At 41.4% G+C, this 25,076-nt stretch overlaps 5 protein-coding genes across 5 annotated transcripts; 3 read left to right on the top strand and 2 right to left on the bottom strand.

The window, feature by feature from the left end:
* Nucleotides 1–1,722: 1,722 nt before the first annotated feature.
* Nucleotides 1,723–4,078, top strand: tmem119a (transmembrane protein 119a). Its single transcript, XM_040154694.1, has 4 exons — nt 1,723–1,842; nt 3,314–3,739; nt 3,782–3,981; nt 4,012–4,078. Exons 1-4 carry the CDS (start codon nt 1,723–1,725, stop codon nt 4,076–4,078), a joined length of 813 nt encoding a protein of 270 aa, XP_040010628.1.
* A 3,628-nt stretch (nt 4,079–7,706) lies between these two features.
* On the top strand, nt 7,707–9,119 carry LOC120804946 (SLIT and NTRK-like protein 3). Its single transcript, XM_040154693.1, has one exon. It carries the CDS (start codon nt 7,707–7,709, stop codon nt 9,117–9,119), a length of 1,413 nt encoding a protein of 470 aa, XP_040010627.1.
* A 23-nt stretch (nt 9,120–9,142) lies between these two features.
* Nucleotides 9,143–11,552, bottom strand: iscu (iron-sulfur cluster assembly enzyme). Its single transcript, XM_040154890.1, has 5 exons — nt 11,313–11,552; nt 11,003–11,116; nt 10,789–10,899; nt 10,607–10,685; nt 9,143–9,829 (listed from the first exon to the last, which is right to left on the bottom strand). Exons 1-5 carry the CDS (start codon nt 11,412–11,414, stop codon nt 9,738–9,740), a joined length of 498 nt encoding a protein of 165 aa, XP_040010824.1. The 5' UTR covers nt 11,415–11,552; the 3' UTR covers nt 9,143–9,737.
* On the top strand, nt 11,469–20,033 carry sart3 (spliceosome associated factor 3, U4/U6 recycling protein). The gene is made up of 19 exons (XM_040154887.1): nt 11,469–11,847; nt 13,020–13,146; nt 13,247–13,351; nt 13,446–13,630; nt 14,007–14,112; nt 14,639–14,763; nt 14,855–15,010; nt 15,767–15,905; nt 16,168–16,275; nt 16,366–16,443; nt 16,525–16,583; nt 17,006–17,115; nt 17,223–17,335; nt 17,430–17,506; nt 17,593–17,764; nt 17,873–18,330; nt 18,804–18,956; nt 19,105–19,292; nt 19,388–20,033. The coding sequence occupies exons 1-19, from the start codon at nt 11,647–11,649 to the stop codon at nt 19,578–19,580; spliced, it is 2,853 nt and encodes a 950-aa protein (XP_040010821.1). The 5' UTR covers nt 11,469–11,646; the 3' UTR covers nt 19,581–20,033.
* A 1,848-nt stretch (nt 20,034–21,881) lies between these two features.
* On the bottom strand, nt 21,882–24,508 carry ficd (FIC domain protein adenylyltransferase). The gene is made up of 2 exons (XM_040154889.1): nt 24,233–24,508; nt 21,882–23,546 (listed from the first exon to the last, which is right to left on the bottom strand). Exons 1-2 carry the CDS (start codon nt 24,501–24,503, stop codon nt 22,465–22,467), a joined length of 1,353 nt encoding a protein of 450 aa, XP_040010823.1. The 5' UTR covers nt 24,504–24,508; the 3' UTR covers nt 21,882–22,464.
* Between the last annotated feature and the right edge of the window lie 568 nt (nt 24,509–25,076).

Here is a 25,076-nt window from a genome sequence, read left to right as displayed (position 1 = left end):
TCACTTTAATGAGTCAAGCTTTGAATGAATCAACACATATTCTGGTACATTACACTTTTATTTGAAATAAAGACCATTTCTAGACACAGAAGATTTTCATGTATCCATGTACTATAAAATGTCATCATGCACAGTGTCTCCTCTGCCTGACTGTTCTCTTCTCCGCTATAATAATTCACTGTAAATGTAAAATAAAAATGTCCACTCCCAGATGGCTGTTCCATAAGTGCAGGAGGATGAAGACGAGGGTGGGTGGTTGAGAAAGAGGGAGGAGATGCTGAAAATAGAGGGCTGGACATCAATTTACAGTAACAAGACTTTTTAGAGCTCAGTAAAAAAAAAAACCCTCAGTATAACATAGCAGGGAGGGCTCTCTTTCACTCTTACTTCCCTCTCGTTACTCTGTCTCCCCCCTTTTTTCCTATCTGTCTACTGCGTTGCATTGTGCTGTCTAGTTGATAAACCAAGGATAACAGATTCTGTAAGTATTTACTAATATTTGTCACGAATTTAAAGTGGATGTTAGCAAGAAAGAACGGAGGAATAGCGTAAGATCTCAGTCATTTCGGGGCAGTCTGTGTATCCAAACTGACAATATGTTGCGCTGAGTGTCAGATTTTATGATCCATTTGGTTCATATTTAAAGATTTTTACCTCTTTTTGTTACCAACATCCAGCGATGGTAGGTAACAAATTACATTTACTCAATTACTGCACTTGGGTACAGTGCAGTTTTGGGGAATTTATATTTCACTTGGTAATTCCAATTTCTTCGATTTTATACTTCTACTCCACCATATTTTAGCTGGAAGTATTGTACTTTTTACACAGTTACATTTATTTAATAGCAAGAGTCAATTTGCAGATAAGGATTTGACATGCAGATGATGTGATCAGTTAATAAAATATGTAAGTAGGTAAAATTTTCCTCACCTACAGAACTGTAATAATAAAATAAAATAAAATAATCAAATCAAACCATATAATTTTTTGCATAATAAGTACTTTTTCTTTTGATACGTTAGTACATTGGGCTGATAATATGTCTACTTTTACTTGTGTAAGATTTTTAATGCTGAACTTTTACTTGATGTACTGTATATTTTACATTGCAGTATTACTCCTTTGACTTAAGTAAAAAATGTGACCACTTATTCCTCCATCGCTAACTTTAGATGTCTTTCTTAATCTATATTATCAATGACATGACTGACTTTTAATCTATACTAATCCTCAGGTCTTTTTTTTTTTTTAACTCTCAGTGCCATGATCTGTAGTTTAGAGTATTGAAAGTGATGAAGTTTTATGTAAGAATCTCTGCCAGTGGCTCCGTATTTGTAAATATGTGTTGTGTGGCCAAGCATTGTTAAAACTTGCTAACTTTCATTTTATTTTAAGTTGAGACCCCGATATTATTAAAAGTACCACATATGTCAGACGGAATTTTGGGTAAACGTTATAAATGATGGCCAATACATCCAAGACATTTCCATTGGAATGATGCAGCCATAAAAACCTTGTGTTTGAATATGTCACTCAGTGTAAGCTTTACTGAACAGGCACACATACTGTATGATACTATTATACAGTGTGGTAAAAGCTTTTTGTAAACTTACCCTCACTCAAGGGCGATTAATTGCATATCTGTGTCTGGATGGCCTTCAGTCGAAGGTAATGTCGACCCTCCTGTAAAATACAGGCAATGTAATTATGGCTTTAATTATGGGGATTCAAGGGGCAGTGCTGTCCTATAGCTGTACATCCAAGGATGACGACCCAGCCTGCCATCTGGGCCAGCAGAGTACACTGCGTAGTTTTGACCACACCACAGAGCAGCAGCAGGTTCACTATGGCATGAGGCTGATTAGAAGCTTATCTTTACAGCTTAGCACTGTGTAATTACACACTGTATTAAGAGTTAAACAGGTTTCAATTGGTGACAGAATGAACTCAGCGCTAAAAGTTTTCTTTGTTAAAGCTTGACTTCACGTTGAGACGGAGAGAAAGATTGTTAGGTTGTACTGTATGTAAATGCAGGTTTCCTTGGAGGCAGAAATATCTTCATCGGGTCTGTGCTGCTGTGGGCTGGTGTACAGCAGCTGCTGCCCAGTGTAAATATAGAGGCCAGAGCCGCAGGTCTCCCACGCCTCTGTGCTCCTTCTGGAATATAGCTTCCTCCTGGCTTTGGTGTGGTGGATGGGTGGCCTCCCTCTTCTTCACAAATTATAAGGCCTCCAGCACCAAACTCACTGTCTCCACCCCAAATAAGTAGTGACTGCTCTGCTGGCTGCTAAAATAGATCTGGTGCAAGACGGAGAACGGCAGAAAACCTAGAAAAACCTGAGTCAAGATGGATACTGACTTACATTTCAGATGGAAACTGCCCTTAAAGCATTGTGTTGTTTTATCAGTATGTGTCTACTGCACGGAGAGACTGCTTGACACTGGTTATTTTAGTGATTCAGCAGGTTGCAAGAAAAATCTGAGGGGCTGCAAGATGAGTAAAAAGATAGGAAATAAGTAAAACATATCTGCAACACAAATTAGGCTTCCTTCTTTTGACTTTTCTCTAATCTTTGCTTATTACAGTCGTGAAATACAGGATAGCTTTACCTCTCCTGGCCTTTAAAAACTGTTCAAATTAAAAAATAGAGGAACAACCTCTTCAGCTGAACTGCTAAAACTCAATTACAGTACGTGACTTGGCCTCAGTTTTAAAGAATTAGTCGGACATTTAGGGAATTATGTTTGTTTGTTTTCTTGGTGAGAGTTAGATGATACCACTCTCAGGCCTGTCCCTTTAGTATGAAACTCGAGCTAGGAGGCAATTAGCTTAGCTTAGCATAAAGACTAGAAGTAGGGGGAAACATCTAGCCTGGCTCTTTCCATTGTTCAAAAATCCACCTGTCAGCACCTCTAAAGCTGGAGTCTTGTCTGTACTTTGAGGTTGTTGCCAAGAAATAGTTACAACATGTACCTTCCCATATAACCATGACTTGTTATGTTTACTTTTTTTTTCATGTGTGGATTAGACAAACAAGACGCAAAGTGTTAATCAGTGAGCTTTAGAGGTGCTGGCAGGCAGATTTAGTTACCTTTGGACAGAACCAGGCTAGCTGTTTCCCTGTTTCCAGTCTTTATGCTAAGCTAAGCTAATTACCTCCGGATTTTATCTTCATAATTACTGCACAGAATTTTTTCATGTAACTTTCCGCATCAAGCCACTGTGTTACTGGATCCCTACAAGATCAGGTTTGAAGTTATTCCTTTTTCCGGTCCTAAATTTAAAAACAGCCTTTTGTTGTTATTGCAGGACTCAGAAGATAAGATGAAGTCTCCTTTGGTTTTTCACGTCACCTGTGTGACCCTGCTCTCACTGTGGTGTAGTGTGTGTCACTCCACTCCTCTGTTCTACAACATATCCATGGACGGCAGTGGTGACGAAGCAGGGCTGGAGCTGCTTTTCCCAACCTCTTTCTCCACTCGAACACCTGTTAACATTACCGCTGCAACTGGAGCTCCCACCCTCACCAACACCATCACCACCACCATGATCCGCCTGAAGGACTTCGTCCTGAGCCGAGTTGTGGACTTCCTGCAGGAGAATTTGCTCATTATCATCGTTGTGACCTCTCTTCTCATCGTGATGGTCTTCATCATCTGCTGTGCCTCTGCCATGAGTCACAAGCGCAAGTTGGAGGCCTACAAGCCCCCTCCTCATCCACCCAGGAAGTATATGGCAGATAAAACTGGTGGACGCAAGAATTCAAGCGAGCTCCAGGACAGGCCGTATGCCGTCGACCACGTCATGAGGGTCCAGACTCAGAGCATGGCCTCCCCGAAGAACCTGCGCATGCCCTCCAAGGCTCTGGTGGGAGAGAGAGGGAGAGACGTCAGGTCGTCACCTCGCCAGGAGGTCAGAAAGGTCAGGGAGGCAGAGGAGGTGGAAAAGCAGAGAGAGGAACCCAAGCACAAGGAGCAGTCGAAGCACAGGGAGGAGGTGAAGCAGAGCTCCAGCCCCAGCACCAGCTCCAGTCAGCCGGTCTGCACATGCCACCTGAAAAAGGCCCACCACTAGGCATTGATCAAGGATTTTGATGGCAAAAGAGGAGAAATGTTTCCACCGTGACATATAACTTAGAAAGAAGAAAAATTGAGAGAGGTTGGCTATTCCACACGCATAGGCAAAATGTGTCAAAAATGTTCTAATTAGAAGGGCTTTTTAACGGAGGGAAATATACTATATTTAAGTGAGGCAAATCATCCACCGTTGAAACATTAAATCAAAATACTTAGAAATATGAAGTACTACATTCAAAAGAAAAAGAAAGCACAACGGAAGATATGTGGCCGCAAAGCAAACACTCAAATGTGTTTGCACAAGTCTACAAATGTCACATCAACAAGTTTCTGATTCATTTTGTGATTAAACGGCCAACAACTGATACCAGGAGATGTGGGCAAAGATTGTTGATTTGGTGAAGCGGTCAGCACCTGGGTTTTATCATTGATTGCAGTACCACCAATTCCAACAGCCTAATATTAAACTGTTGTGCTATTAAGGTTGCATCACTTCATGAAAGAAAAGTTTTCTTATGGATTTTTTTAAGAGGAGAAAGACAGGAAAAAGGTAATATTTTAAAAATAAAAAAGAATGGATTTGAATTTCCCATGTTTGCCACATAGAAATGACAAAAATAGCAAGTATTCATGTGTTTTTAATACAGAGATGTATTACACCATATGCCTGATAAGAGACAGAGGAATCTCCTCAGTATGTCCTGCTGTACGCCACAACATATTTTTAGCAGCTAAGAGCCTTGGCTGAATCAGTCTGTCATTTAGAGAAAAATCTTTGGTGCTGTAAATAAAGCAAAGTGAGACGCCAGTAAACTCGTTGGACTTGAGAAGAAAAAACATTCTCTTTATATTTACATTCATATTTACCTTACTTTTGTTAGTATAATGTTATTTTTTTGTCATATCATATTGTATTTTACTTTAAGAACCTATTTCACAAAGCTTCATACCAAAAGCACGATATATAACTGTGTAGCTGAAGTAAAAACATACATCTATCTACTGTTTGTCTACATATTTATTTGGTTGATAATTTTGATCTGCCTTCAAATGGCATGCACATTAAAAGCAGGCTTTTTTTTTTTTTTGGTATAAAAACTTTGCGAGTAAGGGTTTGAGTTTTCTCAATAAGTAATACTTCTGTATAAGATAAATTATGGTTTTTATTTTTAATGTAATAATTTGGAATGAGTCACAAACTTGAGTACAGGGAGAGATAGTTGGCCTGTTTTGCTGGTGTAAAAGATTTAACTTTGACCCATGGTGGCTGATAAAGTATTTATGTGTGTATGATTTTATTTGATCAAGATTCCAGATTGCACTGGAGAAGATAATTTGAAAAAAACTCCAACTCACTGTCCCATTACTCAAGTAAATGATTCTGATAATTAGTGTGTGATACACATTTTGTATGACTTATGGGCCAGAACTTTGTCATGTTTAAATACTCTTTTCCACTGAACCTCAGATTTGATTTTTGTCCTCAGACGTTTCCAGACAGATGCTTCCTCTGTAAGTGACAGTTTATTGTTTACAAAATGACAATTTTTTGTTTTGCTTATGTTTAATAAAAGTGTTGGTAATGATGTGTCTGTCATTATTGCATTATGTACGGGTGGAAATGGGAAAAGCGGTGCCATGATGAAACACAAATACAGCCCTGAAGAAACCTAAGATTAGAAAAGGCGAGGAAGGTCTGAAAAAAAGAGGATGCTCGCCACATGCACATTATGTTCAACTTGGAAACCTGTAATTTTGAGCTGTATCCACTCAAGAATGTCAGATTTGTGATATCCGCTCTGTGGAAACTCAAACTGTACATTTCAAGCCAAAGATGTGCACACGCAACACAGTATCACCAACTCTTCCGCAGTTTTCTGATTTGCCTTGGTGAGGCAGCTGGCACCATCACACCCAAACTCAAGGACTTCAGAAGGTATTAGAGCCTGGAGACGACGAGAGACCCCTTTTGTCCTTCGCTGGCTACTGTACAAGATTGTTTAAATATTTTAACAGCAGTAAACCAGATACATACAGAGCCCTTTGCTACAAAACAGCTCATGTATTGTCTATACAAATCTTGGAGACACTGATTTGTTCCTGTGAACATCAAACGAAAAGTCAAATAACTTTGCACAAGCAATGATATACTCCCCTCATGTTAACAGTGCAAATATTGATTTATCAGTTATGCATATTCTTTTTCATATCATATCCACCACCTCTATCTTCATATGGCTACACTCAGACCATAACCAAAATTAAAAGCATACTGAAGCAGAAGCAATTTTTCAATAAAAGTGTCAGAAGTGGGCCAACTTGGCATCGATCAAACATCAAAAATGACAGAACAGCAACTAAAAAGCAGGCGTAACCCTGTGGCGGCTGAAACGTGAGCCCTGACAGAGCCTTGCGCTAGGGTCAGATTCCCAGTTCTTTTGTCAATGAAGTGCTAAATAATTCGAGAAAATACTACCCCTTCACTTTCACTCTTCCCATCAGGTGATAGGAAGACACATGGCCGCGGAACAACTCAGCACCGCTCTCTCAAAGGCCACGTTCACCAGCCTCACTTTCTGTTTGACGTTAGGAACTTCAACCTTTGGTAACTTCAGATGAGGGAATATTTGGGACACCTGTGTTGATTCCTTTTTTTCCACAATATATGCTCCTGCATTTTTTGCTGTGTGTATTTTGACCGTCACCACTGTCTGACACTGATAAACAATAAGGCCACTCAATCAATTTGAACGGTGAAGAGGATCCAGAATAGGTAATACAGCACCGTAAGGCTGTCGTTAAACTTTGATGAGCATCCGCCTGGAATTCTCAACAGCTGCAGAGGTTATCTTTAGAGAGACGGTGGTTCATGTAAGGACCATGTGGAAACCTGCCTGCTCATCTCTTCGGAGGAACAGATAATACAGGAATAGAAGAATGGTAAGCACTCAGGCCTTTATTTATTTATTTTTTGGTACCACTTTCTAATAAGTCACCCTTTATAAGTTGTTTATAAGCTATTAATGATGGCTTCATAAATTGTTAATAAATCTATTTAATGATGAGAACAACTTGGGTTTCCAGGTTGTGGGAAAATCTTTCTGGATGGTAAGTCATTAATAGTCAAGCCCCCAAGTCATTAATAAATGCTCAATAATTCCACTTTCTAGTAAGCCAACAACTCAGTTATAAATGTTAACTCTTTGTAAATTGATAAATAAAGGGTAAATAACCATCAGTTCTGCAGCTACAAATTAAGTCAAGTTAGATTAAGTTACATTATGAATGTTAATAAATCATTAAATAATCCGTCAGGTCTGCAGTTGTAAATGTGAGCTTGCTAATAAATGGATTTTGGTCCAGATGTCCTGCAGCTCTCTTTCAAAAAGTCAGAGGTCAAACAGTCCATGTGTAATGTCTCATATCTGATCCAAAAAGCATTAGTAAATTATTTATTAACTAATAATAAAGCCATTAACAACAACTTATAAACCCTTTATAAAGGTTTCCTTACTGTAAAGTGGTACACTTTTTTTAGTTAAAGTAAGTGAGACATCATATTATTCCAATTCAGTTTGAAGAGCCTAATGTGGTCGTCTCTCCTTCGTTATTCCTCGTAGTGAGTCATGCTTTGGTGCAGATGTGGTGTCCTACTGGTTCTCTGCATCTGTCCTCTAGCCAGCCCCGCATTGTCTCGCTGTCCTCCTGGCTGCTGTTGCCCCCGCCCAGGACTTTTGGTTCTGTGCGAGTCCCTGGGTCTCAGGTCACTTCCTCGCTCTGTCCCTCTCAGCACCTCTGCTCTATCTGTAGCCAGAAACCAGCTCTGTAACGTGGACCATCTGCTCCAGCCCTTCTCCAGCCTCCAGGAGCTCAGTCTCAGTCATAACCTGCTGGCCCGCTTTCCTCGTGGCCTGCCACCCAGCCTGGAGTCCCTGCTGCTGCAAGAGAACCGTATCACTTACATCACCACAGGTGCCCTGAGGCAGCTGGGAAACCTCACTCGTCTGGATCTGGAGGACAACCGCATCCGTGCCATCCAGTCTGGGGCACTTCAGGGTCTTAACAAGCTGCAGGTCCTGACACTGAAGGGGAACAACCTTACAAGCCTCCCTCTGGATCTCCCTCCATCACTTACTCATTTGGACCTCTCAGCTAACTGCATCTCTGCCCTGGACCTGCGCTCGCTGTCCGCCCTGGTCAACCTGCAGGTCCTGAAGATCAACAGCAACTGCCTGCGCTCTGTCCCAGACAGAGCCCTCGACAGCCTGCCACGTCTCAGATCCGTGGACCTCACCAACAACCCGTGGCTGTGCGAGTGTGACATTTTGTATCTTTACCGCTGGCTGTTGAGCGGTAGGCTGAAGATGGCCACAGACTTGGTGTGCACCGAGCCTGTCCATCTGGCTCACCGTCTGCTTCTGAACCTCTCTGTCATGGCTATCTGTCCCCGTGTCCTGGAGCCAAACCAGAGAACGCACCAACTGGACCTTGACTCCGCACTGGAGAGAAAGCTGGAAATGCTGACACTGAAGCCAACAGCGCTAAGCTCCTTTGAAAACAAGAGGAATTTGGGAGACATGCCAGAGCAAATATCAAGTGAAACCACTGTTGCACTCCTTTCAGAAGATGTTCCCAAGACTCGTGCATTACTTGAACACTACACTTTAGAGGCCCTCACCTATGAGGAGTGTTTATTCCTAAATAAAACACAATCTGTGAGCCCATCCCATTTAAAAACTACTACTTCCCTTTCTGACGAGCAACAGAAATGCCGATACAACATCACAGGTCAGTACCCTCATAGTAATGCAACCTCTGCTGAAGGGACATGGTCTGTGCTTTCCACAAAAAGAGATGCACCCCGGCCAACTCCCGACCCACGACGATTCACACACCAAGACTCTGCAGTGGTTATCTCTCTGCTCGCTGTGTTGTGTGTATTAGTAGCTCTTCTAATGCTGGCATTGCTGCTTGTATTGAAAGAGGTACTTCGGCGCCAACAGAGGGTGGCTCCGCTTGAAGCCGGATCTAGTGGATGAAATCAGCACAGACACACTGAAAAGTTTTTTAATCATTTAATTCACAATAAGCACATTCTCATACAATAGTCTGTATTATAGTGTCGTATGTGTACTTCAGCTGTTGCCCTGTAGTGTGTTCTCATACCGGATCCTCCACGAGGGAGCAGAGGTTTTATACAAGCCAAATTAAAGTCTAAATGCCAAAAAAATATACAAAACAAAAACCGACCTCAATTTATACTTTCTGATTTATGATGTAACTCTTGTGTTCTGTGTAGAAGAACTCATTTGCTTAAAATTAAGGATCAGAGTTGTCCTTAAATATTCACCATGAACTTTCAACAACCAAAATCAGCAACAATTAATACACATTTCTGATCATCTGATGAAATATATCCATAGACACCATAAACACCTGGCACTTGAACATATGGGTATCCTGGCTTAAATTCAAGAGACTGACCCCACAGCCATGTAGATTTTTAAAAGGCTATAAAACTCCCAAAAAGAGGGGTGCAAGACCTGATGTAGTATTATGGCAACTCATCCTCCACACAGCACTGCACTGTTGCAAGACATTAGCTGGTGCTGAAATATCGATGGGACACCCCATACTGGCCACTTAATAACAACATATTAACTGCTGGCTTTGACACGTTCCTCCTCCTTGTCCTGTTGTTTTAGTCTGTAGTCTGACAGCGCTGCTTTTATGGCATCTTCTGCAAGCACTAAAAGAAATGGAGTGAGGAGGTTTTAAAAACATTAGGAGCATGAATTTAACTGCAGAAAAAGCTTTGGTTTCACTGAAAAGTACGCATAGGGATGTGTGATAAGAATAAAATCTTCTATCGTGGTGTATGTCCTTTTATAATAGAATAACGATATTTATTTTGACATAGTACATTTTCTGAAAAATCAATTATGATATTATCAAGAATCAGTTTTTTGCCAATCTAATTAATTAAATACCTGACTAATCAAAGTATTTCATTTCATTGTTGCACAAATTAGATAAAAATATAGTAATTCTCAATGATTTGTAACATTGCATAATGTACAATTAACACAGAGATGTTACAGGAATAGATACCATTGTGTCATCTGTAAATTTCTGATTGTTACCACATTCATATTGTGTCCGTATAGAAGAGGAATATAAACGGGGGATAAATTATCGCAAAAAACGAAGAAATTAGTGGAAAAGACATAAAAATGCAGATACTTTCATTCAAGACACGAGGGGTTACTGAATATTTTGATGCGTATTAAAACTGGAAGACTTGGACTGGATGTGTCAGGTGGAAAAAGCTCTCCATCATCATCATCATCATCAAAACACTCCTTTTGTGAGGAATGATGTTTCATCCCTACAGTGGAGCTCAAAAATCTATGACAAGGAGCATTAAGGCTGTTATGGAGGCTTGTGATGGCCCAGCGCCTTACTGAGACAATTTAGTTGTGGATTTTCCTTTCATTTGTCACCGATTTCATTGCCTTGAACTTACTAGAGCAATGAAGCTTGACTGGAGGAAGGCAGAGTTCTTTGGCAATATCTGTGTTCTTTATCTTCAGAGCTTCGTCAACCTGCGAGGTGAGAGGAGATTAACCAGATCACCCACAAACTTACCAAAAGAAAAAAGAACAACTTAAAAAGCCTCTCTTTTTCATCCGTGTTGTACCAACTTACCGACTTCCCCTTCACCCACTCTGTTGCTAGAGAACTGGAGGCAATGGCTGATCCACAGCCAAATGTCTTGAATTTTGCATCCACAATCTTGCCATTTTCATCCACCTGGATCTGCAAACAACATAGCGTCAAACACCTCGTAATACTGTGGGAAGCTGAGAGTCATGGCAGCGGTAGCTGGGCTGCGACTCCTGCTCTTGGCTCTCCAACTTACCTGAAGTTTCATGACATCGCCACAGGCAGGTGCTCCCACCAACCCAGTCCCCACATTCTTGGAGTTTTTGTCTAGAGAACCCACATTTCTTGGGTTTTCATAGTGGTCCACCACCTTCAGGAAAGTCACAGACACAGAAAACAATGTGGTACTGCTCTGTTGTTTTAGGTAATGAGCTAAAAAAAGATAGGACGCTGCTGGTAAAGCTAGCTGCACTCACTGACGGACAGGCAACACACATGTGACGCTAGCTAACTGTCAGTGGGTTGGTTACAATTACAGTTTGAAAACATCGTTTTTAGTCGGTTACCTTCTTGTGATATGAACAGAGAACATTCAGCCCCGGTCTCAATAATCTCCTGCTAAATAACAACAGCGAGTTCGCAGAGTTTCGTAAGGTGACTGTCGCCATGTTCAGAGACCGATGTGAACGGAAATCGACGAGTGTGCGCGAGTGAGGAGGACGGGATTTTGTTGACAAACAAGCGAAGAAGAGAGCTTTCACCGACGAAGGAGCCCCTACTAGCGGCTAACAGTAGCCGTTACACGTTAGGGATCCTCGGTGAGTTCAGCGACGGGCTCCACCTCTCACTGTACTGCTGCTGGTTTGTTAGGTTGTTACCAGGCAGACAGCACTTTCCAACATGGCAGCGTCAAGCAACGCAGAGCAAACGCAGTTGCAAGATATGGAGGAGGAAGATGCAGGGATGGAGGAGAGAGAGATGGAATCGGACGAAGAGGAGGCCGAGGAGGGCATGGGAGTAGAAAATTCAGACGACGACGAGGACGATTCGTCTGAAGATGAGAAGGAAAATGAAGCCGAAATCCAGCGTTTGGAGGAGCAGGTAATTAGCCAACAACCAAGCCAAGCTTAGTTAACTAACGTTAGCCGACGAGCTAAGGGGAATGAATGGGCGGTAAACACAGTCAGCTACAACAAGCAGCTTTAAAACTGTTAGCTGCTCTGTCCTGCTCCGGTATAGCAAAAACTAAAAATGCTGCAATGTTAGCTGCTATTATCCAAAACAATTAAATGGGCGCGTTTGATATGACGCCATTCACATAGCTGTCGTGATTAGCTGTCCTGCTAATCTGTGATGCTAATGGCTCGTCTGGTGCCACATGCGTCTTTTCACCATCTCAGTCCAGTGTGACATTACAGCTTCCAAGGTGGTCAAAGTACACAAGTAAATAGAAAGAACACTTTGCCCTAACTTTATCGGCTGTCAGGTTTAAGGTATTAAATCTGTCGTATTGGTAACGACTCGTTAAATACTGTAAAGGCTTTAGTCTGCTTTCGTTCAAACTGTTTCGGAGAAGTGTTGATTCAACCTTATGGTCATTTTGGAGGCTGTAGTTTGTGCTGCTGTTACTTAATATTCAGTCTAGCCTCACTGCTATAAATAAAGGGGACAAAACATTGGAAACACATCTCAGAATAACACAATACAAATCAACCGTACCATAAACTACAGCCTCCAAAATGACCGAAATGAAACAGTTTCAACAAAGAGAGCCTGGAAGTCATGAAGGTAGAATTTAGGGCTGAGACTAACGATTATCTTCAGTATTGATTAATCTGCAGTTATTTTCTTCATTAAGCGATTAACATGTCAGAAAATAGTGAAGAACGCCTGTTAGAATCTCCTCAAGCCGAAGGTGATATCTAACAAAATAGCTTGTTTTGTCCAATAAACCGTAAAGATACCCAAAAATGATTGCTTTCCACAAAAACAGCAAATCCTCAAAATCGAGAGGTTGGAACTAGGGATTTGGTATTTTTACTTATAAAATCACTTGCCTAATCCATTAATCAATGGATTGTTTCAGCTCTAGTAGAATTTATAGCAGGACTCTTGTATTAAACTGCATTCATTTTAACTAGGCATACCTAATAAACTGGCAACTGAATGTATCGGCATCTGTGGTACCCAAGAGCATGAGTTAATTAGGATATTTTTGATTGAGTTATTCAACATCTTACCACCCTTTCATCTTTGTATGATTTTTTTTTCAGCTGTCAATCAATGCTTTCGACTACAACTGCCATGTGGATCTCATCAAACTACTGAAGCAGGAGGGAGAACTTTTCCGACTGCGAAAAGCAAGGCAGAAGATGAGTGAACTTTTCCCTCTCACTGAAGGTTGGTGTATGTCTAATACGCTTTTGGGGTCAGAGGACTCAGTTGACAGCAGCCCTGCATTATTTGTGCAGCTGAAATCTCGTTTTGCTTAATCCTGCAGAGATCTGGCTGGATTGGCTCAAGGATGAGATCCGTCTGACTGAGGAGGAGCCAAACCGGGAGAAAGTATATGAACTTTTTGAGAGAGCTGTAAAAGATTATATCTGTGAGTGCATCGCACCATTGTTACTGCCTTTGATCTGATTTGAGATTCAAATATTACATGATCTTAACATTTAACCCCGTGTCTTCATACCCAGGTCCAGATATGTGGCTTGAATATGCTCAGTATTCAATTGGTGGGATGGGCTCACCAGGTGGGATAGACAAGGTGAGATCTATCTTCGAGAGAGGCGTGACAGCTGTGGGGCTTCACATGACAAAGGGACAGACTGTGTGGGAGGCGTACAGAGAGTTTGAGAACGCCATTCTATCTACAGTACAGGTTTGTGATTCCATCACTAGGCGAGATCTTATTAGTGATCAGACATACTCTGTTTTTGTTGCTGTTTGATTACGTATATATGCCAGAGACAGATTTCTTTTTTATTGATGCAGTCTCAAAAATGGTGTTTAAAAACTCAAGATAGACACTGTTAGATTAAAAACACTTTAATGTTGTAAGATAGTTAAGTATAGTATAGTGGCAGATAATATCAATCTGTCTTTGTCAGGTTATCAAATCATGCTTTTGAATGATAATCCACTCATGTAACTCAGAATTAATAAAAACTACTTTAAATGTTGAATTCCTCTGATGTTAGACTAAATGGGCCTTTGCTAAATTTTGACACAGTTCTCTATGCTGCCTTTCCTCTCAGCCTCCCCCTGGCAGGATTCCCAGCAGTGAGGAGCAGGAGCTGCTGAACACTCAGCTTGAGCGAATCCATACGCTGTTTCGCCGCCAGCTGGCCGTCCCCTTAATGGGTAAGCACGACGACGCCTCTGTCCAGACGGGTTGCTGTAAAATGGGCAGGATTCCTGTTGAGAGGGCTGTGTGTTTTACCACATTTAAAAAGATAACAAAGGATTGTGAGATAAGTTGAAAGTGGCACTGTTGTCATGTGGCTTTGAAATACGTACAGATTTAGAAGGAGAGCACTCCTTTTCAGGCCCTGACCATGCTTCAGTTTGTTTCAGGAGTGGACGAGAGTCAGCCAGATGGTCTTGTATTGTGTTACTTTTTTATTCTGGCCCAGCTGATTGGAGACCAGAAGAATTTCTGTAATGTTTGAAGCCCATTCTTATCTGAAATTCTCACTTGTTGAGTTGTACACCAAAGTATGGGACAGAGATTAAGCAGTGTACTTTAAAATATTTGCGACTTTACACTAACTTGAAATGAATACATTTTGAAAATACTGTATGTCGTGTGTGTTTCTTTTATTGATAATGTTGAGAAAAGGAAAAGTGACTTCAAAATTTGAGATAATTTTGCTCCGTTGCTTTGTAGACATGGAAACTACATATGCAGAATATGAGGAGTGGTCTGAACATGGGGTGCCTGAGACGGTCATACATCAGTACAAAAAGGCTTTGCAGCAGATGGAGAAGTGCAAATCTTTTGAAGAGTCACTGGTAACATACTTGCGTTGATAATTTTTAGTGAAACATTATCTTTCACAGTTATCCTCCTCGAAGACTTTAAATAATGTTTTCCTTTCTGCAGCTGGTAGCAGAACCCCCTAAGCTGGCAGAGTATCAGGCCTACATCGACTTTGAACTTAAGGAGGGTGACCCAGCACGGATTCAAATAACCTATGAGCGGGCTCTGGCAGAGAACTGCCTGGTACCAGACATGTGGGCAAAATACACCACCTATCTTGTGAGTATTGGTCAGCGTTTGGTGTGGTGCTGTCTTTTAACGGGCTCCCAGTCAGACTGTGATGTTTGCTGTGTAGAGTTTGGACTCGTTTCATGCACCATTACCTCCCAGTTTGACTGATCTTATTTGGCGCCTAAACTTGCCAATTCCATCGTCTGCTAGCAAGGGCTAAACAACTATGATCAAAGTATTGCAGCTCGTGTTAAGCTTATCTCAGTAAAATGCAGATAGTGATTTTGCCGACAGCTTCTCCTGAAATGGATTCATGGGTCTTCTAACCGTTATAATGATGCTTTAAACACTAAACTTGGAAAATAACCAGTGACATATTAGGTTGATGATCATTTTACTCATCTGAAAAGGGTAAAACGATTCAATTAAAAAAACAGGCTATTTTTGTTGTTTTGGATTTTTCTTGTGGCCGCAGTGTCATTAGAGTAGCCACTATTTATATGGAGAAAGATTTTTTTTTTTCTTTTTTTTAAATTAGTGGCTAAGGTGTCCAGATCCCTTTTGGGTTAAATGTGATTCTGTACTAGTCATATTTCAATGTTAAGGGTTTGGCTGGTTTCCTCAGTGTTTAGCAGTGTGTAAACTTTTGCGATTGCACAAAGAAGCAGTTTATATCAGTATACTTTTCCGGAGGAAAATGTGGTTTCCGATAAAAGTGGCTCTTGACGTTTTCAGTAATAAATCTTTCAGCTTGTTCAAGATTATTTTAACCGCTTTGTTATTTGTCCTCTCCGGGCTCTTTAGGATCGTCAGCTGAAGATCAAAGACTTGGTTCTTTCTAGTCATGAACGTGCCGTCAGGAACTGCCCCTGGACCATGGGTCTGTGGAAGAGCTACCTGCTAGCCCTGGAGAGGCATGGAGCTGATCATCTGATTGTCTCAGGTAACAACTAGGGTGCAGCATGAAGCTGTTCAGATGATAACCCAGTTGCTGTTTTCAAGTATTTTGTGTGTGTATAATTTAAGTGTTGTCGCTATGTATTAGTGACAAACATTACTGAAATAGAGCCTATATATTTTGTAACACTAGGATATGAAAGATATTAGAGTCGTACCTATTTTGAATATGGGGGAATATCCTATGCCCTTTAGTGGTATGTTGGTTTTTGTTTCGTATTATCAGGCCATTTCGTTTTCTTCCACAGATGTTTTTGAGAAGGCGCTGAATGCAGGTTTCATTCAAGCTACAGATTATGTGGAAATTTGGCAGGCGTACCTTGACTACCTGAGGAGACGTGTGGATTTCAGTAAAGGTGAGATCAGTTGTGTGTCAAAAATAGTTAGAAAAAAATCTACTTCGGATCGTTCTTTTGCTGACAGCGTTGACCTCTTTTTTTGTGCAGACTCAAGTAAAGAGTTAGAGGAGTTACGAGGAACTTTCTCTCGATCTCTAGACTACATGAAACAAGATGTGGAAGAAAGTAAGTGGATTTCACTGAGAATTATTTTTGCGTTGTACTTGGTTTGGCTTTCATATAACTCATTGCGTTGTGGCTCTGTAGGATTCGGTGAAAGTGGAGATCCTTCTTGTGTCATAATGCAGATCTGGGCAAGAATAGAGGTAGGCATTGTTACTATGACGACCATTTTCAGGAGTTGGATTTCTGTTATGTTCAGTTGGGTTTAAAACAGTATTTAATCTGTTTTTGTTTGTTTGTGCTCTTTTGACTTACTTTATTTAGTAATGTCTTATTTTTCTGTGTGTTTACAATTTAGTAAAAAGTCCTGTGTGTACAACTACTCTGACATACTTGGCCTACTAAATTATAATCACTACTTTTCATTACTCATCATTACTTTTTTTTTTTGTCACAGAATGTGACAGTTTAAGTTTATTATACTGTTAAAGTTAATAATTTATGATTTAATCTTTATGTGTGTTTTAAAGTTCTAGAGGGGCAAAAAAACATCATTGTCACGTGTAATATGGCAACAGTCTGCACGAATGAACATTTCATAATTTTCTTTTTTTCTCGCTACCAGGCCCTCCACTGCAAGAACATGCAAAAAGCCAGAGAACTGTGGGACAGTATCATGACAAAAGGGAACGCCAAATATGCCAACATGTGGCTGGAGTACTATAACCTCGAAAGGTCTGTCAACCCATGTCTGAAAGGAGAAAAAGGTTATTTGAAGTGAAGTGCTGATGGCTTGATAACTGATCTGCCAAAATGTATAAATGTTTTTACTTAATCCGTAGGTCTTATGGCGACGCTGTTCACTGTCGGAAAGCTCTTCATAGAGCAGTTCAATGCACCTCAGACTACCCAGAGCATGTGTGTGAAGTCCTGCTCACCTTCGAGAGGGTGGAAGGTGAGCCCCAATATAAAAACCAAACTTAACTTGAAAATAAATGAGCTTTTCATGAATTACAGTGTGTCTTTATATTTTGCGTCCTCGCCTGCAGGTTCTCTAGAGGACTGGGACGTGGCAGTGCAGAAGACAGAGACCCGGCTGAACAGGATTAATGAGCAACGAGCAAAGGTAGGAGCGCATATCAGCTCTGTACTGTGCAGGAGTATCATTTAGCTGCTTTTGGCTAATGTTACTATGCTGTGCCCGTCTGTTAGGTGGCCGAGAAAGAAGCCAACCTGGCTCGCCAGGAGGAGGAGAGAGCTGAGCAGCGGCGGAAAGCCAAGTCAGACAAGAAGGCTCAGAAGAAGGTCCAGAAGGGAGCTCGATTCGGGGAGAAGAGGAAAGCAGAGCAGGATGATTATCAGGACGAATGGAATGAAGACTCAGGCAAGATAAACTACTTGGTTTGAATGATAGAAGTTTTTATTTTTGAGCAATACTAAGTGTGATGTTATTCATTATGTGTCTCCTAATTTTCCTATTTCTCTGTGGCAGAACAAGCCCCTAAAAGGCACAGAGGAAATGCGGACCAAAACACAGAGGAGTACATGGAGACCGAGACAGGACTATTTGGTAGAAATGCTCCCCCCGGCTACAAGCCTGCTCCACCTGGCGCTAAAAAAGCCCAGCAGGGAGCGGCGACTGCTGCCCAGAGGCAGAACGATGACAAGCCAGAGCTTCGAAATGACAACAGCAGTGTGTTTATTAGCAACCTGGCGTACACCCTGGAGGAGCCAGAGGCAAAGCTCAGGACGCTGTTTGAGACCTGCGGTCCCATCAAACAGATTCGCCCGGTCTTCAGCAACAGAGGGAGCTTCAAAGGCTACTGCTATGTACAGTTCGAATCCCTAGTGTCAGTCCCTGAAGCCCTGAAGCTGGACAGACGGGAGGTGGAGGGCAGGCCCATGTTTGTGTCACCTTGTGTGGATAAAAACAAAAACCCTGATTTTAAGGTGAATATGAACACAAGTGGGCATGGTTGTGTTTTTTATTATGGCCAGGGTATCTGCAGGTCTTGAACAGTCTTAAAAATTACTGAATGAGTTTCGTCAAAACAAAAGGTTTTAGAAGGTTAAATAATATAACATTTAATTTATAAATTCTTAAATATTTTCTTATGCCTTGAATTTAATTGAATTAATTATTTTTAATTGGTTAAATCATCAATTTTATGCCACTTATCAGGGTCCAAGTCATACTGCTGGGTGTTTTTAAAAAAAAAATAATTCATAAATCTGGGCCATATTGTCCCTGCTGGGTTTCCATCGTACTTTGTCCAATGTGATTGTGAAACAGGTATTAAATTCAATTCTATTTGGTATTAAAAAAAGGATTTAAAAAGTGTCTTAAATTTAAGTTGGGGAGCCCTGCATAAACCCTAAAATCGTGCAACAGACGTGACATGTTAACATTAATGTCCTTGTAGGTGTTTAAATACAACACATCGATGGAGAAACACAAAATCTTCATCTCTGGGCTGCCCTTCTCGTGCACGAAAGAGCAACTGGAGGAAATCTGCAAAGGTCATGGCACCATCAAAGATGTTCGTCTGGTCACGTATCGCTCAGGAAAACCCAAGGTGAGGCATAAAGAGGAGGACCATGTCCAGATGTTTGCATAAAAGCGGTGTTCTTGATGAAGCTAATGATTACCACCTTTGACCATGCAGATGCTGCGCAAAGTGCTGCTGATGTTAACTAACCCTCTCTTGCTGTGTGTCCCTGCAGGGTCTGGCATATGTTGAGTTTGCAGATGAAACCCAGGCATCTCAGGCAGTTCTGAAAATGGACGGCATGGACGTAGAGGGAAACCAAATCTGTGTTGCTATAAGTAACCCTCCTCGCAGAAACATGATGGATAAACCTGGTTCCAGTCGACCCACATCAGACATGATGCCTCGCCAGGTCTATGGATCGTAAGTTTACGACCACATTTATGAAAGTCTGTCATCCTCGGGTTTGTGACTGTACAGACACAGAGCGTTTTTTTTTTTTTTTTTCCTTTTTCCAGGAGAGGAAGAGGACGCACCCAGCTGTCACTGCTCCCTCGTTCCCTGCACCGACAAAGTGGGCCTGTAAGCAAAGTTGAGAATGGGACCGCAGCTGAGCAAGTGCCAGCAACAGCCAGCGAATCAGCAAGCGCAACTGCAGAGACGAAACCTATGTCAAATTCAGACTTTGCCAGGATGCTTCTGAATAAGTGAGAAGATGAGCGAGAGAAGTACGACCGCCTTCACACTGAAAGCCATCTTGTGTCCTTACAAATTAGTGTTGGTGATTTTTCTGTAATTGTTTACCTGACTTCCCTTTAATCTCAGTCTTGTTCTCATCATCCGTTCTGCGAGATTGCCTTAATCGCCAAGCATACGCCCTCCATCACAAACCCTTTTCAACTAAGACTTTTCACCAGTGTGATGGATTGTTTTTGTTTGGTGTGTGCTTGAAGGTGGCTGGCAGGCTATTTTATAAAAAAAGTGTATCATATTTGTGTGTAAATATACTGTATCTAAAATTGTAAGCCGTATGTTGCAAGGTGTTTTCTTTTGATGTGTAATGTGAAGGGGATCTGACAGAAGCATATGGGAGAGTATTTTTTTAAATATTCAAAACTGCCGAACTTGTGAATGTTGTTTTAAAAAAGGGTATATGCAAAAGTTTGACAGTTCAGGTGTGTATTATATGGTGTGTGTGTGTACATAAGTTGGATGTGCTACAGTGATGAAAAGACATTCTCCAGTGTTTTTAAGGAACCTACGACTTTTGTTGTGTAACTTATTTTGACCTCTGAGGGCACAGCTAACAAGGCTGTCAAAGTTTTTTTTTTTTTTTTTTTTCCCCTGACTATACTACAACTTAAATCATTATTTTTGCATAATACCACCTCTGAGTTACCATCTGCTAGTAATCATCAGCATTATGATGCTATGGAGTACCCTAGAGGGTCCAGCAAATTAGTATAATTTAATTGGCTTTATTTTGGCCTGAGAGTATGTTATTCCAGTATGAGAACTGCCCTCATGGCATGTAACACTGCTACCGCTTGATATCGCGTCACGATACAGAGTATACTGTCTTATGATTTATCTGTTTTCATACATCACTTTCATCACTGATAATGTGGCCTGTCTGTTCAGGGTAAAAACATCCATCATCAAATCACCTCACTTTGTTCTACACATCAGTCTGATTTATGTGCTGTGGAATGAAAGCGATGCGGAGGGAAATGAACCACATTCCCTTCATCTTTTTGAAATTCAAGGACTGCACATGTAAGCAGGGTGTTAATGAAGCTGAGGAAATGTGTCTGATCGACTGCTTTGGTGGCTGGACACATCCCCAACCACTGTGTCTGTGCTTTAGTTTGGCTTCTACAAAGTGTTTCCAGTGGTTTTGATCTTAAACTTCACACACACAATAATCAGCCGAATGGTGTTGAGCTACAAGGATTAGTCGGTTGACAGAAAATTAATTGGCAACTATTTTGATAATGAATCCTTTAAATCAATTTTTAAGGAAAATTTCAAACATATTCAATTTTCAGGGTCTCAAATGTGAGACTCATTTGCGTTTCCTTTTCTTACATTATGATGAATTAAATGATTCAGGATTGAGACTATTAATGTAACAAAAAAAGACATCTGGTGACCTGGGGCTCTAGGAGACTGATAGGCATTTTTCAGAGTTTTCTCAAGTTTTGTAGACCAAACAATTAAGTAATTGAGAAAATAACCATTATTTTCAGCCCTGTAACAGTTCATTGATATAAGAAAAAAAAAAAAACAATTTTAGGTGTTTAAAAGAGTTAGATTATAGCCATAAATGTTAGAAAGTACATGTGGACAGTAGTCGTACAGTTTTATAAATGTGGTCTGCACCTGGTTTTTCTCCATGTGTTCAGTAGAGTTGATTTCACCCTCTGAATGACCTTGGTGTTAGATGAGCCATAGTTTGCTGACAGCTCAGATGCTACAGTCGCATCTTCACATATTTTTTTGGTCTGCAGCTCCTTTCCACACAAGAGAAGAGAATCTATGCAGTTTTTCCATTTCTGTTTTCCTGTGTTAGGAGTCGACCATTTGTCCACTGTTCCACTTGCCTTGTTTGGATAGTAACGACTGTGTATGTAATGTTCAGTATGCTAATTTCAAAAAGGTCACCATAGTTTGTAATAAATATGAATCTAAGTTTTCAAAACAGAAGGAATACAAGCTATATGTATTGCTCTCACCAAAGTGGCCTAATCTTAAAAAAACAAAAACAAAAAAAAACAAACAAAAAAACAAAATATGTTGGTCTCTAGAAGTCACCTTCCACCTTCCTAAAGGAGGTATGTGTGCATTGCTGTTGTTTTGTATAATTTCTATAGTCAATGTTTTGAATTTGGTATAGAGGTGAATAATAAATGGCATTTTTTTTTGTTTTGTTCAATCACTATTTATTTTCCTGCTTGTTTCGTTATCTAGCCTTTTCTACCCTTGTGTTTTTGGTTCCTGTAAAAAAAAAAAAAAAAAAAAGTGATGTCTCTTTTTTCTGGTCTAAAACTTGTTTTAATAAAGTCATGTAAATCATCTTGCATCCCAGTATGACACTTGCAGCTTTGTTCATTCTAAAAGTTTATAACCTAAAGACATAATTAAAATTAATACAACACTTTTATTGTAAAATAAAATAAATAATCAAATACAGGAAAGTGCATTACAGTGTTACGAGACAACTTTATGCCAAAGATGGTGAATGAAATGTTGACAAACTGCACACATCTGCAGTGGAAATCACTGAAGCATCTCAAGTCAAATGACATAAGAAAGCTGTATTTCCTCCTCACACCACATCACATTTATTTTCATTGTGCAGGAAAAAGACTTGTATGTAAGCAAACCTAAACCAAAGCAAAATCAGATTTCAATTCAACACCCTGCAGCAGTTTCTATGAATCCAGCAGGTACAGAACTCAAACCGAGGCCCAGGGACAGTAAGGTAGGATACAGCCCATGGACAAGGCAATTCAACACATTTTCTGATAGGATTGTTATTACAAGAGATTTTAAATGAATCAAAACCTATCTCTCCATGCTAGTGTCTCATGCTTCAGTTGTGGATCGGGATGGTCTGTTTGCAGTCAGGACAGGCCTGGTCCTGGCCAGCTCCCGGCAGCCCCACAGCGTGCTCTGTTGTAGAAATCAACAATGTGTCCAACGTTATCTCTGTACATTTGGCTATAAAGCGAATGAAAGGCCGTACATCACCCTCATTGGCTGTGTCGAGGGCTGCATAATATTCAGCTCTTTGTTCTTTGCGAATTGTGATCGGTGGGTATCGTGCTTGCATGAGCACAAGGTTCATGAGCAGGCGTGATGTGCGTCCGTTGCCGTCTACAAATGGATGCACATACACGAGTTTGTAGTGGGCGAGAGCTGCGTGCTCCACAGGGTGCAGCTGCAGGGCCTCATCAGAGTTGAGCCACTGAACCAGCTCCTGCATGTGTCTCTGCAGGTCCTGGGGGTGGGGTGGGATGTGGTGGCCCACAAAGACCTGGCTGGTGCGCAGCCTCCCTCCTTCCACAGGATCCACATAGCCGAGCACGCGCTGGTGAATCTCCAGGATGTTACTGACAGTGATGGCTCCTGATCTGGACAACAGCGTGGTGTTGATGAACTTCATGGCTGCATCCACACCGATGGCCTCATTCTGCTCCTGCAGGCTCTTCCCAGGGACGGCGTAACGCGTCTCGATGATGTGACGGATTTCAGACAGAGTGAGCGTGCTGCCTTCAATGGCCACTGTGTGGTAGATGTGGTGGTAGTAGGTTTCCTCCATCACTCGGCGGAGTGCAGAGTTGCCCTTAGGAATGGACATCAGCCTGCGCACTTTACTGTCAATGATGCCAAAGTAACGCTGGTCAATCTCTTCCACCAAGGGAAGAGTACGGTCTCGGCTGACCAGAGCCCGCTCATTACATGGAGAGATGGCCAATGCTTTGGTGTAGAGGTGGTCTGCCTGGACGACATCCTTCTCCTCCTCCAGAATAGTCCCAAGCTCCGTCAGGGCATCCACAAAGTCGGGGTTCATACTCAGTGCATGCACCAGCAGCTTGTGAGCCTTCTCCCTCTTCCCCAGTCGCTTCATCTCCAGAGCCTGCTGCAAAGCCGCTTTGGCCTCCAGCTCCATCTCTGCAAACAGAACGTGATAGACACTGTCAACTTCCAGGTGAAACAAAACAGATGTTATAACACAACAGGTCTTTTCAAGAACAGCTGGGCAATATTGAAAGTAAATATTATGATATCCAGAGGACCATATATATATATATATATATAAAAACACACACACACACACACACACACACACACACACACACACACACACACACACACACACACACAAAATCACCTGTTATTTTACACTAAATCACAATGCAAGACAAACTAGAACTGGCCTTTCATCTGGCATTTCAAGAACCAATAATCATTCATAAAAATAATATTTAATTACTAATTACTATGACAGAGGGTAATGCTGCAACTTATTTCTTACTTGCGATTAATTGATAAGTCATTTGTACTGCAAAAGGTCAGAAAATTGTGTGAAAAGAGCCATCACAATTTCCAGGAGCCCAAGGACAGGTCTTCAAATTGCTTGTTGACCACACATCGAGAAATCGCAAAATAGAAAGAAAAGCAGAAAATCCTCATATTCATACATAAACTTATATATAACCTGGAAATTGTGAATGTGGGGATTTTTTCCTTGAATAGTGACTTACATGACTAATTAAATCTTTTTCAAGACGCCATAACATATGGTACTGAATTGAACTGTGAATCTAGTGGATCAGTACACCTGTTCTTGTTTGTACCTTTGCTAGGCTTGGACCTCTGAGGCAGCAGATCAAGGGCGGTGAAGGGGACGGTGAGGCTGGTGGACTGCACAGCTGGAGGCTGCTGAGAGCTTCCCCATAGCTGGCAGCGGAGCTGAGCGATGCCCTTCAGGGCGGCGCAGCACTCGTCCTCCACCCCGACCAGGGGCATCAGGAGGGCCACCAACGAGCCGAGGAGGACACACAGCAGCGGGCCCCAACCTCCGAGGACACGGCCGCTGGTGTAACGCCACACCGTCACAGCAGCCATAATGATCCCGGGTTAAATCGTCCATCCTCTGGTGAGGAGAACCTCCATGTATATCCACACCAGCTAGGAGAACCGGAGTGCGGCTTTCACGACGGAGAGCACGGCCAACATGACTGCGGAGAGGCACCGACACTGCCGAGGAAATTCAGCTGAACTTTTACAGCTCGTGACTTGACTCCCTTTCGCCTGTGTGTGGCTCTAAACAGAAACTAAAGACTAAATTAACGTTTAGTTCATTCAGATAACGACTTGTTCTCGGCGTCAGTTCCGTTGTGTACAAAATATACACATCATCGACTTCCTCGGGCTGAGCGTGTGAACATTCTCGAATATCATTGGTTAGAAGTTTATTAAAGAACGGTGCCGATTGGCTGAAAACGCAGCAATACAACAAATGGTTCGTAACCGTCTCTGATTGGGTGATTACGGGGAGAATTTTCCCAAAGTTTAGCCTTTCAGGAAATACAGGGTTCCACGGCAGCAAAGCACCATAATGTACCCAATGAAAAACATCCAACACATCTAATTTTTACATTCGAAAAGTATGTTTTTTTATGTTTATTTTTTTTCTAT

Source organism: Xiphias gladius, chromosome 19 (genome assembly GCF_016859285.1).
Source record: "Xiphias gladius isolate SHS-SW01 ecotype Sanya breed wild chromosome 19, ASM1685928v1, whole genome shotgun sequence".
Classification (NCBI taxonomy): Eukaryota; Metazoa; Chordata; class Actinopteri; order Istiophoriformes; family Xiphiidae; genus Xiphias; species Xiphias gladius.
Note: the sequence above shows the minus strand (reverse complement) of the source record. Positions and strands in the feature narration are given on the sequence as shown.

Bases quoted from the DNA above. Each gene is read 5' to 3' on its own strand.
- sart3 (XM_040154887.1), top strand. From the start codon at position 11,647: ATGGCAGCGTCAAGCAACGCAGAGCAAACGCAGTTGCAAGATATGGAG. The intron at 13,631-14,006 runs GTTTGTGATTCC...CTTTCCTCTCAG, and splicing joins CCATTCTATCTACAGTACAG to CCTCCCCCTGGCAGGATTCC. The intron at 17,507-17,592 runs GTAGGAGCGCAT...CCCGTCTGTTAG, and splicing joins TTAATGAGCAACGAGCAAAG to GTGGCCGAGAAAGAAGCCAA.
- iscu (XM_040154890.1), bottom strand. From the start codon at position 11,414: ATGGCGACAGTCACCTTACGAAACTCTGCGAACTCGCTGTTGTTATTT. The intron at 11,117-11,312 runs GTAACCGACTAA...ACTTTCCTGAAG, and splicing joins TCTGTTCATATCACAAGAAG to GTGGTGGACCACTATGAAAA. The intron at 10,900-11,002 runs GTAAGTTGGAGA...TGTTGTTTGCAG, and splicing joins GCGATGTCATGAAACTTCAG to ATCCAGGTGGATGAAAATGG.
- LOC120804946 (XM_040154693.1), top strand. From the start codon at position 7,707: ATGCTTTGGTGCAGATGTGGTGTCCTACTGGTTCTCTGCATCTGTCCT.
- tmem119a (XM_040154694.1), top strand. From the start codon at position 1,723: ATGGGGATTCAAGGGGCAGTGCTGTCCTATAGCTGTACATCCAAGGAT. The intron at 3,740-3,781 runs GCAGATAAAACT...AGCGAGCTCCAG, and splicing joins ATCCACCCAGGAAGTATATG to GACAGGCCGTATGCCGTCGA. The intron at 3,982-4,011 runs GTCGAAGCACAG...GGTGAAGCAGAG, and splicing joins GAACCCAAGCACAAGGAGCA to CTCCAGCCCCAGCACCAGCT.
- ficd (XM_040154889.1), bottom strand. From the start codon at position 24,503: ATGGCTGCTGTGACGGTGTGGCGTTACACCAGCGGCCGTGTCCTCGGA. The intron at 23,547-24,232 runs GTACAAACAAGA...TTCTGTTTGCAG, and splicing joins GAGGTCCAAGCCTAGCAAAG to AGATGGAGCTGGAGGCCAAA.